Source organism: Festucalex cinctus, chromosome 6 (assembly GCF_051991245.1).
Source record: "Festucalex cinctus isolate MCC-2025b chromosome 6, RoL_Fcin_1.0, whole genome shotgun sequence".
In the NCBI taxonomy this organism is placed as follows: domain Eukaryota; kingdom Metazoa; phylum Chordata; class Actinopteri; order Syngnathiformes; family Syngnathidae; genus Festucalex; species Festucalex cinctus.
The window spans coordinates 5,709,461-5,724,759 of NC_135416.1; the positions used below are offsets into that span (position 1 = coordinate 5,709,461).

At 41.7% G+C, this 15,299-nt stretch overlaps 1 protein-coding gene across 1 annotated transcript in view; it reads right to left on the reverse strand.

Moving 5' to 3' along the window:
• cntln (centlein, centrosomal protein) overlaps positions 1-15,299 on the reverse strand; it is a 127,676-nt gene that overhangs the window by 16,589 nt on the left and 95,788 nt on the right. Inside the window, exons 24-25 of the mRNA XM_077523623.1 lie at positions 13,305-13,502; positions 4,066-4,140 (exon numbers count right to left, since the gene is read on the reverse strand). Coding sequence (XP_077379749.1) covers positions 4,066-4,140; positions 13,305-13,502 — 273 coding nt within the window. The remainder of the gene's footprint in view (positions 1-4,065; positions 4,141-13,304; positions 13,503-15,299) is intronic.

The window sequence follows — 15,299 nt, forward strand, 5'->3', positions numbered from 1 at the left end:
GGCCAGCCAGTTAAGGACACTCGTCTTCTCCTCCTCATCCGTCTATTTCCGTCTTCCTCGGTGTCTTCTTATTTTAGGAAGCGCATCTCCGCGGTGGGATGATATCACCATTAGGGCAGAGTGTTGGCAGAGTGCTATTAGTGTCACGGGCAGGGTGACAAGGCGGGGCGAGTCCACTTCACAAGATGTTCTGCTCGGTGAGCTTTTCATAAGCAATGACAGGGAGGAGAAGACGATATGTTGGGGGTGGGGGGAGCTCGCTTTTTTTTTTTTTTGTCTTGACTTGTATTTTACAAACAGGTTCGAGCCACTGCTTGCTCTGCTTGGGCAGGGGCAAAAGAGACAAACGGAAAGATAATCAGGGCAATCACGGCGCCGATATTGGGCATTTTGACAACTATATCAGCCTTTTATCAAAATCTGACGGTCGATAAAAGGTAAATCTAAAACCATTTTAATCTCAGGAACTATTTATTGAAATTTTCAGTTGAATTTATAAGAGGTTCTGCTGACCCTGGGAACCTTCTGAACCGTTTGTTATTGTTTGAAATGAAACGAAAGAAATCTGAAAGTTGAAGATTGCAGGTATTTTTACATTTTGGAAAATAATATTTACTGTGGAAAATTAGAGTGTCATGACCGTGTTTTGCCTGTGTGTCATTTGGGGCCAGGGTTATGTTCAGGTCATGACCGTACGGTCAAGTGTCTGTTTCGAACTGATGTAACCATCATCTGGTTTCAACTAAGAGCTCAGAATTGTTCATTTGGTAGTCTTACAGATTCAACGTCTTATCATCATTGCTCTCTCTTTTTTTTTTTTACGTGTATGTGTGCGTTTGTGGGTGTGCGTTTGCGTGCGTGTGTGCGTGTGCATGCAAATACGTGTACATTTATACTCATTAATTCACCTAAAACCTCATAAAAACGCTATGTGATGTCAGAAGCTATGTGATGTCAGGAATCTCTAATCTCTTTATCTGGTCAACAGCCAATCAGATAATTCCATGTCAGTCCTGTTCCCCACATGTCTCGGCACAACCAATCAGATCAATTCTCTGTCTATATAAACCTTCTGAGTAGTTTGTGTTTTTATCGGATTATTCCTCTGTTTAGCTGGCCACCTGCTCCTCTTTTCCTCGATGCCTTCTCGTTGTTACTGGTCAAGTCAAGTTAGTTCCACGCCTCTTGATGTTATGAGAAGAAAGTGTTAAACTCATTTGTGTCTGCACTTTTGGGATCCAACCTCAGAACATAACATAGAGAGCTATGTTTAATTTCCATTTAACTTTTTAAGATTTACTGATATCTAGTGTTGTACCGATACAGATAACCGATACTGTATTGAAAAAGTGGTATCGGTGAGTACTCACTAGTAACATGCCGATACCATTTATTCCAACGCTAATATAGGATTTTGGATGCAGCATCTTGTGTCTTCCTCGTGCTTGTGACATGCTCATCTAAGATATCCTATTGGCCCTTGAATGCTCTGAACCAATGGCAGGACAGCTTTTTGTTGTTGAGGGAAAAAAAAACAACTTAGGTATCGGTATGGTATCGGCCGATACTGCAAAGCTGGGTATCGGAATCGGTATCGGGGGCCAGAAAACGGTATCGTAACAACACGACTGATAACCTTGGGAGTTGAACATTTTGTTAAAAATTTAAAAGGATGTTTCTCTAAAATAAAAAAAATAAAAAATTGATTCTGAAAAATTGTTCAATAAACATGATTTAAGACATGACATCAAAGTCAAGATTGGTATTTGTATTTAATTTTTTTTTTTAAGCCAATGTATTCCCGGTGAATACTGGATTCAAATATTGGTTATCGTTCGCCTTGACTACTAATAATCGGCATCGGTATCAGCCCTGAAAAAAAAAAAAAACATATCGATCTGTCTCTATAAAATACACAAAAAGGCAAATGTGTTATTGCTGAACCGCAAGAGAGAGTTAAAAAAAAAAAAAAAAAATCTCCTTGACAAAAAACAAGATGAGTGGAACACGCCAGATGGAGAAGAGAGCAGAAAACTCTCCAAATAAATAAATAAGTGAAAAAAAAAGAACAAGATGAACTTGAAAGAAGATGGAAAAAGTCTGCTGGAGTAAGCGGTGAGGAGGGGGTTGACTGCAAGGGTCCCAGCGGTCCCCGTAGGGACCCGGGGGCAAGTCTCAGGCTTGTCATACTCCGCCCCTCTCTTACTCCCCCCCCCCATCACCCCTGTTCTGCCCACGGAAAACGTCGATAGCAGGCTGGCGGTGCCGAGGTCTCTAGTGAACACTAGCTCATTCTCCCGGCATCGACAGGCCCGCCAAATCAATATTTAGTTCCCCACTAACAAGCTGCCTCGGGGTCTGAGCCAGCGAGAGAGAGAAAGAAAGAGAGAGAGAGAGAGAAATGTGGGACAGGGCAGGATGGCAGAGATAGACAGAGAACAGGGACTGAAAGCTGTCCAGCTAGAAGGGAAAAACATGGATTCAAGTAGCGCGTCAAGTGTGTATGTGTGTGTGTGTGTGTTAGTGTGGGAGGGGGAGACGAAGGTGGAAAGGTCAGAGGAAGATCTGGGGAACAAGAGAAGAGTGCCTGGTGTGTGTCGTGGTGCGGAGGCGACGCATGAGTGCCTGCGGCAGCCTCTGACAAGAACAGAGGAGACGCACACACTCGTACAGTACACGCGCGCATGCAGAGCAACGCTCAATCACGCACACGTATCACAGCGAGCAGACGTTGACAGCGCTCCACTAAAGCTCCTGCAGAGTGATCGCAGATGAGTGGCCGGACTTTCTTTTCTTTTCTTTTCGAGGGAAGATACAGCTATGCCTCTCAGGCCCACGTACACTCAAGTACATGGATATTGTTAAATTATTTTTTTCATTTTGTGAAAAGGCGCAAGTGTCAAATGCATGCCAAAGGAAGCGGTGGCACCGTAACCCCTCACAGTGAGGCCCTAACGTGGTTTTGCGAGAGGCCCTGCGGGCGAATCAACGATTGCATCCTTCGACGCGAGGACCTGCAGCACCTTCTGGGTCCGCATCGCAAATATTGGGACTTTTGAACCCTTTCGGGCCACCTTTGGCCATGTTTGGAACGAAACATGTTGACAGGCCACATTGTGTTTGGCTGTTGTTTACTATTCACACATTGATTTTTTTTCTCCTGTGGAACTTTCTGCAGTTCTTTGTTAGGAAAAAAAACAAAGTCACCTATTCAGGTTTTTTTTTTTTTAACTCATTTGCTCCCAATAACGTGTAAACATGTTTTTTTTTTAATGTGCTAAGTAGGGGTGTTAAAAAAAATCGATTCGGCGATATATCGCGATACTACATCGCGCGATTCTCGAATCGATTCAATAATCGGAAAAATCGTTTTTTTTTTTTTTTTTTTTTTTAGGATTCACACCTTAAGCATGGAAGAATGTTATATGAACGGAACATTAAGCCTTAATATTTTATTTCAATGCTGTTCAATTTCAGATAAATAAATAATACATTTTCATATAAATCTTACACTCTACAAGCTTACTGATTAGTATTTTCTAAATTTGAATGAAAAAAAATCGCAACAATCGACTTATAAATTCGTATCGGGATTAATCGGTATCGAATCGAATCGTGACCTGTGAATCGTGATACGAATCGAATCGTCAGGTACTAGGCAATTCACACCCCTAGTGCTAAGTGTCCCAAAGACGTATTTATACGTTTTTTTGTTTTTTTTTTAATGCTAGAGCATACAGAAGGCTTTGATGCAGCCTCTCAACTGCAAAGAACGGTTGCAGAAATGGTAGTTATTACACAAACGGCCAGCAGGTGGCAGCAGAGCAAAGGGGATCAACCAGGGCCATGTAGAAAAAAAGCTCAATTACTTGCAATTTTAAATAGATTTGTGAAAACTGATGAAACTTAGCTCTCTTCTAATGCTAACTGCTGCAAAACGGAAGCAGATAGAAAAAGATGGAAACATGAAAAAAAAACAACTTGTGTATTAATCAAATTTTTCTTTTCTTTTTTCTTTTTTCAAACTGCTCCCCAGTGTTATCAATGCATTAAGATTACACCAACCTGCTGCTGGAGGATGAAGTTTAGATGGTCCAGCCACTCCTGATCTTCGGGAACCCCTGAAAGGCTCTCTGTGCCCTGAAAGATTGAGATGATATTAGCGACAGAAATAGCAGAGACCAAAACAAACCTTGAGAAAACGGGCCACAATTTATCCATACACCGGCCGGTCCGAGAGTACCCGGGTCCCGGACCTTGAGGACGCTCCCTGGAGACTCGGCGGACGCCAGTGAATGTTTACATGCTTCTCGTGTAAAACGAACCTACAGAGCGCTAGCCTTGTAGCGGCTAATGAACACATTGAAGAGTGACGGCACCGCATGACCCCGCCTCCTGGCTCTGGACCAGGTGTTGCCATTCGAAATGAAGCGACAAGCCCGGTACTGTCTCAGTGCCACACGGAGAACGTGTGTGCGGCTGACCAAACATTCACAAATCCTGGAAAGCCTGCACCGACGCGCGCATACAGTACAAACTTTGATAAGAGTCTGCTCCAGGCAATGAAATATTATATAGTACTCACTGTAAGATGATGTTAGCTTGACAGGAATGAAGTCATCTTTATACATTATTTTGTCGACTTTATGATGATTTTGATGTGGCAGCAAGCTCGCTTGCGTGTGCTGCTAAAACTACGTAGCATGTTTTATTGCGCCACATATTTTATTGGCATTACCAATTAGGGGTGTTAAAAAAAATCGATTCGGCGATATATCGCGATACTACATCGCGCGATTCTCGAATCGATTCAATAATAGGCAAAATCGATTTTTTTTTTTTTTTTTTTTTTTTTTTTTTTAGGATTCACACCTTAAGCATGGAAGAATGTTATATGAACGGAACATTAAGCCTTAATATTTTATTTTAATGCTGTTTAAACATGAAACAGATTACAACCTCTATAAGACTGAAATTTCAGATAAATAAATAATACATTTTCATATAAATGTTACACTCTACAAGCTTACTGATTAGTATTTTCTAAATTTGAATGAAAAAAAATCGCAACAATCGACTTAGAAATTCGTATCGGGATTAATCGGTATCGAATCGAATCGTGACCTGTGAATCGTGATACGAATCGAATCGTCAGGTACGAGGCAATTCACACCCCTATTACCAATTGTCACCCAAACTAGTGATAGACTGATATAGTTTTTACTGATTATTAATAATCAAGGAGACCGATAACCAATATTTCAAGCTGATATTCATTTGCAGTAAAAGAGAATATATTAGCGTTAAAAAAAAAAATCTTTTAATTTTAAACATATAAAGAATTGACAGCTTTGTTTAAAAATAACAAAAATTGCAAAGAGCTTCCAGGGTCATCAGCATGTGTTTAGCTAAATTAAAAACTAAACAAGTAAATAGTTCGTAAACGTTTTCTACTGCAAATAGTTCTCCCAAATTTCAACATAATTTCTTAAGTCAGCATAATTTTTTTATAAAGTGGAAATCTAAATAATTCCATAAATGCAAAGTTCCCTGTAGCTCACTGAGTGACAAATGCATACGAATTTAGTTAATTTGGGGTTTTCGTCAGGCTTCGTAAAACGTTTCAAATGATCTTTGAAGACAGTAAAAAATTGTCATATGTTAAAAAAAAAGTCTTTGCGATAAGTAAAAACTGTCGGTGAACATCTTACAAATTCTAATGAAAACCCTAATTTTGCTATGTTCGCAAGCATTCGCCGTTCAGTGAGCTACCAAATTTATCAGCCATCAGATTCCTAAAAAGGCTGATGCCATTATTTGTCAAAATGCCAAATATCGGCGCTGATAATCGGTCTATCCCTAGCCCAAATTGTCCTCAATTTTATTTTACACACTAGATAGCAAAATGGAGACCTTGTGGTTCAATCATCAGCCACATAGTTCTGAGGTTGGAGGTTAAAAATATTTGCATGTTCTCTCCGTGCTTGGGTGGGCTTTCTCTCAAGGTACTCGGGATCGGGCCAAGGTGGACCCCCAAATTTAGCTTGGATAGGATGTTACATTAGGATGGGGTTCTGTTCTATGGCGGCAACCATCGGAAACAAAAAAAATATTTATTTATTTATTTATTTATTTTTAGTGAAGCAAATACGTCACCCTCCATGTGCTGCACGACAACATATTTTTTACACCGCTGTGCAATCTACTTAATTGTGTGATTTTTGTAACCTTGAAACATACATGAAATGTACATGGCGTGGCATGGCTCAGTGGTAGAGTAGCCGTCTAAGTGTGCGTTTATCCCTTGGCCTTTTATCAGCTTCCTGCAACCACAGGTGCGATCCTTTGCGATAACAACCCGGATCGGGCTCATTTCAGCGTTTGCCTAATTAGTGGATGCCGCTTATCATAACTGAGAAAAGGGAGAGAGTGTGAGAAGGTGGTCTTCAAACAAGAACGGTGTCAGAGGTGATCGACAGCAATCCGAACAACGCACTCATGCTCCACTCGGCAGGCGATTCAAAAGGCCCGCAGCCGCTTGACCCTCGCCCAACTTTTTGCCGCATACGATGAAACGGACGCATGCGCATGAGCGGCACCATACATGAGTGGGAGACGAGGGCGCACATGCTATATAGGTGCGTTTCTATTGATCTGATGGGTCGTGCATGGGCGCTTCAATCTTCAAGCTGAGATGCGTCTTTGTACTAGCTATGAAGACCAATTAATATCGCAGAAAATTTCGATGAGTTTATTGAGTAAAAAGGCTCCAGGAAAAGATCAATGTTGCAGAAATAGCTCTGCCAACTAAGATGTGTAAATAGTTTTGCATTTGGAGAAGATCTGCTCCTTTCTCGAAGAACATATAGCAAGTAATGAGATGCTGCGGTGCAAAAGAGTTCCCGCAAATAATCTGCCAAATTGATGATAGTTGCAGAAATGACTGTACCCAAACACTGGAGACCTTGGGAGGGACTTATTGTACTGAAACATTCGTGTCGGCTATGATACGAGTGCTGTTCGATGTCCAAGTATGCATGGTTGAGTATTCGTTAATGACATGTATATGACACACGGCATATGACATTTGACACAGCCCACAAGGCTAGTTAAAAATTAAGTGTGGCAGTATGCAGTGTGAGAAGTCGGGGGTGTCAACAAATAGGGGGGGGCTGCTGCTAATAAATTTCTTCATATATGCACTTTTTCTAGATATGGAAAGATACAAATCAATTATTTAAAAGAATGACAACAATAATGTGGTGAACAAAAATGATTCAATTTAAGAAGCAAACATTTTACATTAACATGAATGATTATCAAGTAACTGTTTTAAAAACCTGCGATTGACTGGCAACCAGTCCAGGGTGTACCCCGCCTACTGTCCAAATCCAGCTGAGATAGGCTCCAGCATCCCCCGTGACCCTTGTGAGGAATAAGCGGTCAAGAAAATGGATGGATGGATGTTTTAAAAACGATCAGCTTGCTACAGTTTCATCTTGTTGCGGTTCTGAATGTGGAGAATTGGATTTGGTCACTGTTCATTGCAGGGGTGGATCTAATCTACTGAGATCCAGGGCCGAGGCCACCCCAAAATCTTCAAAATCCTAAACTATTTGCCTTATCACCTGTTAAGAAAGAAGAAAAAATATATATAATAAGTAATTGCTTGTAGGGGTGCACTGATCGATCGGCCGGCCGATTTATCGGCCTTGATTTCCTTAATTTTGGAAGATCGGTGCTCGGCCGATCCCTTAAAAATAAACCGATCTTTTCCACCCATCTCACCTCCCTCCTCAGAGGTCTGAAAAAGTCAGCCACTGTCCTCTTCTGCTGAGATGATAAGTAGGGTTTTCGCTTTTTATTTGAGAGAACTACATGTGCAGTTAAAACAGCCCATTTGTATTATCGTGCCGATATTGTTCAATGTCTTCCAACAAAACAAGACTGGAACACTGAAGGTATATGCTGCTTGTCATGAAAAAAAATAAAATAAAATAAATCGGTATCGGCAAAAATGGGGATAGGCAGGTCAGACTTTTTAAAAGATCGGGGATCGGTGATCGGTGCACCCCTAATTGCTTGATGGATTTATTTCAGTGTTTTTCATACAAAGTCCAAAATATAAAACCAACCCTTGCATCAGGTTTTGGAGGTTTCCCTTCTCCAACACAGCTGATAGATGATCAGCCCATCAGCAAGCTCTGCACAAGCCTGATAACGATTTTGTTGATTATTGGAAGAGGGAAACCTCCAAAACATGCAGGACTCCGGCCCTCGAGGACCGAGTTTGCCCGCCCCTGTCCTAGTCACGAGTGACACTAAATTGTCAAACTTTTTTTCCTAACGTGGGTGATGGTGTCAATAGTTTGATGACCATTTTGAGGATACGCCATGAAAAACAGGGTGCAAGGGACGGTTAATCACGCTAAGTAAATTACTGATACTGTTGGCAAACATTTTTTATAATATCGACGATTCCATGATTCCATCCCCTACTGGTGACCACATCAAGGTCTAAACGAGAGCGGCTGTCAAGAATCAAGCGCTGAGGAGAAAAGAGGCATTTGGACGCGCGGAGCTTTCAGCGGGTGATGAGTGGGACATTTTGTTCCCCTTACATCTCTTGGGAGGAGCCGAGCTGCAAAGGAATGAAATTGGTTTCAAGTGTGAGTAAGTGCAGGGCGAGCGCTCTCATCTCCTGATAGAGGAAGAGGAGGACGGCGTCTCGTGGGACTTGAGGTTGATTGCAACATGGATTTGTTAATTGACGACGCTGAGATCTATGGCAGTGAGAAGAGTTGGGCAGCTCGGGAAAGAGTGAAACTCTGACAGCGATGAGGAAGAATTGAAAAGAAGGGGATTTCATTTGTGGTTTCTATTAAAACGTGGAAGTCCAACAACTAAGGTCATGTTTATTTATAAAAACACTTTTTGTATACCAGAAATTTAACTCATTCCTTCGCCTCCACGAGTTATCTCGGGTATTTAATATATTCGGTTCACCCCCATACCCGACTTAACTCGGGCTTTGCCTTTTTTTTTGTTTTTTTGTTTTGTTTTTTTAACTCTTTTACTGCCACACATTATCAAAAAACAACCCCCAATGCCAGCGGATTTCGAGCATTTTAACTCATTTTTCGAAGCAAACAGAATATTGTGTTCTTTTTGCTACATAAACAACATGGGTACCACATGAAAGATCGCATTCCATTCTTTCATTAGGAAAAAAAAAGTATGTTTCTACCTTATTCCGTTCTTTAGTAATCAACATTTGAAAATAGGTCATTTGAGTGACATTGAGCGAAAATTGAAAAGAAAAGATACATTTTCTCCACAACAGTTTCTTTGATAGTAATATTTTTTGTTTGGTGACGCTCCGTCAAATTAGGTTTAATGTTACAAAGGCTTTGATCATTCACGTCAGCCTTGAAATTATTCTAATTCATCAGATTGCGTCATGTTCCATTGTAATTTGCAGCTCTAGTTAGGGCCCGAGCAGCTACCGCTGCCATCTGCTGGCCATAGTTACTGGGTGTTTTTGATTTCACAACTCATTGACCCGGCTGCGCTGCACTTGGACGGTGCACTGACCACTGATATATCCCCCCCCCAAAAAAAAGTAGTTGACGTCCCTTAACCTAGTGGTTAAACTGTTCGTCTCTGTGTGCCCTGTGATTGGCTGGCAACCAGTCCAGAGTGTCCCCCGCCTACTGCCCAGAGCCAGCTGAGATAGGCTCCAGCACCACCCGAGACCCTTGTGAGGAATGAGTGGTCAAGAAAATGGATGGATGGATGGATAGTGGTTAAACTGTTTTTATACTTGTAAGCAGTAAAAAAAAAATGTTGCTTAACATTTGATCATGGAAAAAGAATACTTAATAGGACAAATTGATTCTAAAGCCAAACCTATAGGGCCACCCAGTATCTTGAAACTTTAATTTGTTTCAATCTCAGGATCCGCTGTAGGCGTTTTGTTCATTCACATTTGTGGACTTCAACAGCCTAATTTATTGAGAATGGTCTCAGCAGCGTAGTGCATTAATGGAAAGCGCATCTGCTTCAGAATTCAGTTTAAGAATCCGCTTTAACCTCAAGAGCTCACCAAAATCGAAAGGGTCCACATTAAAGCGCTCATGGTCACTTTATGAAAGGTGGTCTATCACATACTGAATATTTCTGAGTAAAACTGCCTCACAGTTCTGAGGTTCAGTGTTCGAATCTTGCGCTGAAGCGCATCTCTCACCCAAAGTCTACTGGGATAGACTCCAGCTCATCGCCGACCCTAATAAGCAGAAGCGCTACACAAATAGATGGACGCTCGTCAGAAAAAGTTTGCTTTGTGTTCAGCCTTGCCCACGTCTGCTTATCCATCAATAACGCGAGGTTGACCAGGAGCAAAGAACCGCAGCGAGGCTAAACAACAGAAATGAACTCAGAACTTATTTCCACACCGACGCCAATCGAATGTTTTGAGTCCCAGAGGACAGGCTGAGGTTACTGCGTTCATTTAGTCTCAGTCGACAAAGACGATGCCCAAAAGCAACAAGTCGATCGCTCCATCTTTGCGAAGATGAAACTTACGGAAAACTTGTTTACAAATGTTACAGTGCGATGAGTTAGAGGTTTGCGTGGCGCGGTGGGCTTCATTTAAGACTCGATCTACACTTAGCAGTGTCCAAACTATGGCCAAGCATCCATTTTCTTAACAGTAAATGGCATATCATTGTTGCTATGTGAATAACACTTCTGTCTATTGTTGTCATTATTTTTATTTTTATGTTTTTAACTCATTCACTACCAATGACAACTATATACGTCAAAAAATCCAAGCAAACAGCCAGTGTTAATTTTGAAAAAAAAAAAAAAAAAAAAAAGACAATTTAAAATTAAAATTTTAATTAAAAAAAAAAAGAAATTTTAATTTAGTTTTAGTTATAGTCTTCTTACTAAATTTAATTAAAGTCTTAGTCATAACTCAGTCACCTGATTGTATTTTAGTTTGAATCCAATTTTAGTCAACTAAAATTGACTTTTGGAGGCAGAGACCCAGTATGTGGTCTCAGTAAGATCAAGACCGCCTGTGTTGTAGGGTAACAGGAATCCGTTCTACGCACGATGGTAGCACTTAGCAATGAAATTGTTGTCATCGTTGTTATTAATAAAAACAATGATTAATAACTATGAATGAAAACAACGAATAACTAAAACTAAATTCAAATTTCTTGTCAAAATTTGCACTGGCTGTTTGCTTGGATTTTTGACGTCTATAGTCGTCATTGGCAGTGAATGAGTTAAGATGAAAAAAGTAAAAATTGGGGAAAAAAAAATTGACATAAGTGTTTTTCCACATAGCAGCAACGATAGACTAAAATTAAAAAGTAACTCGGTGCGTGTCAATTGTTCTGTTTTTTCCCCTTTCCAAATAAGGACAACAAATGATAATCTTATAAAACATAAAACAGTAAGGATCTTATGTTTTATGAGATTATCCTATGAGATTATGCTGTGATCTGAGATGTGTCAAGAGGGGTTTTTGTCCTGAAAATGAGGTCTGAAACGGGTCCACGGTCTGATGAGTGTCAGTGTCAATGTGCTTGCCGTTGCTGCTCAGAACAGGGGTGGACCTATTCTTGAGGGATACAAGGATGCTGGTCACCCCCAAATCCTGCAAACTCCTTTTTGTTTGATTATCTTTTTTTTTGTTTTTTGTTTTTTGTTTAATTGGGGAAGTCCATTTTTTTTTACAATAGTATGTTCTATGCAGCCCCACTTGTCGAAATATGGTATTTCGATAATATTGCGTTGGTGGAATATGAGTTTAGCTGCAAAATCCAGTCGTTTTTATCCATCTCAGGTGGCGGCCATTTTGCCACTTGCTGTCGACTGAAGATGACGTCAATGTTGCTCAGGTAACAACCAATCACAGCTCAGACTCAGAAAACAGATGAGCTGTGATTGGTCGTTGCATGACTGAGCAACTGTGATGTCATCATCAGTCGACAGAAAGTGGCAAAATAGCCTCCCCGGGAAATGGATTTTTATTCATAACTCATATTCCACAAATGTAATAATATTAATCAAAATGTCATGTTTGGACTAGTGAGGACAACATTAACCTTGCTCTCGCAAGATGAATTCTCGCGGCATTTGTGAGTTCACAAACTCCGGAGAACCGCTGATCACAGAGCGACATTGTGTTTGGGGGCGGGATATGCAACTGTGACGAAACCAGGAAGCCAGCGCAGACGCCGGAGCGAACAAACAAACCTGGACGAATGGACGCTAGAATTAATTCTGTCCTCGCAGAATGTCTCACCATTTCCTTGTTGAATGTTGAAAAGTGAAAGGCGCTTTGTGCATTTCTAGCTGGTAAGATGTTCCTGCTTTTCCCCACCTTCGACAAGAACGAACACAAAATTTTCACCCGGAGCCGTGATTGGTTAAAACAAATGTCGCATTGTCCAAGAAGCTTGAATCATTGTACAGAATGTCCCGCCTTTTTCCGACGAAATTACTGTGGACAGGTACCAGATGGATATGTACAGTAATATCCATCTGGCTATTGCCAGGTTAATACAACATATTATTGTCAAGAAATGTTTAAGGTTGACTTCCACTTTAACTACCATACTTTCCGCACTATAAGACGCACCGCATTATAAGGCGCACCTTCAATGAATGACATTTTAAAACTTTTTTCATATATAAGCCGCTACAGTAGAGGCTGGGGTTACGTTATGCATCCATTAGATGGTGCTGCGCTAAAGGGAATGTCAACAAAACAGTCAGATAGGTCAGTCAAACTTTATTAATAGATTACAAACCAACTTTCTGACAACTCCATTCACTCCCAAAATGAATAAACAGCTGTTTTATTATTTTCTCTGAGGTAAAGTATTAGTATTAGCTAGCGAGCCGAGATGGCGGGACATTCTGCGCATGCGCGTCACCGATCATGCAGGGTCACCGATAGCGTCTTGAAAGCGAGACCTGTTGCGGCTCATTATTGATCCATATATAAGGTGCATGGTCAGCTTTTGAAAAAATGGAAGGCTTTTAGGTGCGTCTGAAAGTGCGGAAAATATGGTACATAAAACCAGGCTCAACATGAGTACCACTGAACCAAAAAAACCCAAAACATTTCAATGTGTTTCCTCCACAGCTCAATAACACATTCGAGCACAGGTGGACTCACTTGCATCCTTCAATTGTTATGTATGCAGCCCTTGGAAGAAAAAGTTTAGACACCCCTGATCTCCACCCTCGCGTTAAACGAACGCCCCGCCGTCCCTCGGCCTCACCTGCTCCGAGTCCATGATGTCGGCCAGATCGTTCTCGGACATATTGAGGATGGAGGCGGCGATGGACTTGGCTTTGATCATGGATTTAGCTGATGGGCCGCCTTTCGCCGCGACCTCGCCGGCCCGCCTCAACCGCCTCCTCTTCGTCAGCTGCTGCTTGACCTCGTGCACGTCTAACAGCATTTCAGCGGCCAGTGCCTGCGGGGGGGGGGGGGGAAGGAATACAAGTGAGGAGAACATGACGAAACGGAGAAGAAGTGCGAGCGACGGCCGTGCCCCGGCAGATGAATAAATGAAATTGATCAAGCATGCGCCAGAGCGGCTTAGTGCATTATGGAGGAATATTGAGTTTGACACGCTCAGATTCTCTCCGGTTTTTGCCGCGCGCTCCCTTGAAGGAATGCGGTCCTGAGGGTGCGTTGCCCCGTCGATTGAAAAGCTGCGGGAACGCGGCTTTGATATCGAATGCACCTCGAGTTTTGGCTAAAAATCTCCACAGACGGCGAATCATTCATCAGAGGCAGAACAGGCAGAGGGGGGTGCTCGTGAAAGATACAGCCATTCATTTATTTATTTGCTTTCCGAAGGTCTCGCGGCACAACGGGGCAGCATAACACGGTTAATAATTAAGCTTGCGAGGGGGCCGCTGGAAAATGGTGCCCGGGTGGATGGCAAAGCGAGGCGAGCAAAAGGCCCGGGATGGCGCGGCTGCCGGGGCGCTAAATGGGAGCGTGTACGCTAAATACGGCGAGACAATTAAATGTTAAAACTGCCACTGTACACGAGCAAGTCAATAAAGCAAACTCCCCTTTGCTTCATTTTCAGCTTATTGATCGAGGCAATAATCTTCCGTATCATTCCCCTGCAAGCCTGCCGAAAAGCTGACCTTGGAATAGATGGTCGGACACGGGGAGCTTGGGATGGCTCCCGCTCTCATCGCGCGCAAACAAATAAACAAAAAGAACTGTACAACTTGCTCTCGGAGCAAGGGACGAGGGAAAAAAAACAAAAAAAAAACGTACAAGTGCAAAGGCTTGATGAAGATTTTTCAGGCGTGCCAACATTTATTGCTCTCGCAGTTGTACACTGGTGGCGTTAATAAAGTTGCGGTGAAGTTAGCTTTTGTTTGTTAGGAGGAATAAGGATACAATCAGAGTTGGGATGTGATGGAATTTAAATGTTTAGACACAAACGGCTCCATTTTTTTTTTTTTTGGCGAATTATGCTATTATATGTAATTATTAGCTTCCATGAAATATGAAAGGTAAAGCAGCATAATGTAGGGGCATACAAAGTATGGCCAAGGAACCATTTGAGGCAAGATTTTTAATGACCTGCCACATATTTTAATAAGATCAAATCTGGCCTGCATCACAAGGTTGCAAGAGAAATTAGCAGAAAGTTTACCCTCCAAAATTAAAAATCCAACAAGACAGAACAGGTTTAAAAAAATATATATATATATGTATAAAAAAAGTGTGATGAAAATTTGTCACACGCTTTTTTTCTTTAATGTTGTAAAAAAAAAATTGAAACATGTTAAAATGCTTTTGCTCGTTTTTAACATGCTCCATAAACACAATACAGTGGCCCCGCTGGCCCCTCATCTGGCTTTAATTTTTCTGCACGTGGCCCTCTAGAAACAATCTGGACATCCTTGGCCGAGGCCATATAACGTCTGGCCTGTCCTCTAAAATATGGAATTAAACTTAAAGGCGGGGTCTTCCGTTTTCACTCAGGAAAATGCACTATATAAATACAGGAAGTATACCCGTTAACTCCTTCTCAATCGACACCTCTGGGTTTCTATTAATGTGTGGTGGTGATTCCCCTTCCCTCCCCCCCAGCCTGTATTTTGCCACTTTGTGTTTGTTTTGTCAACAGCGGGATGTTTCTGTGGACAGACAGTTGTTTATCCCTCCAGCCAATCGCAGAGCTGGGGGTGGCGGGGGGCGTGTCACTCACTGTCGCCACACAAGAAGCTTGTGTGAGTGA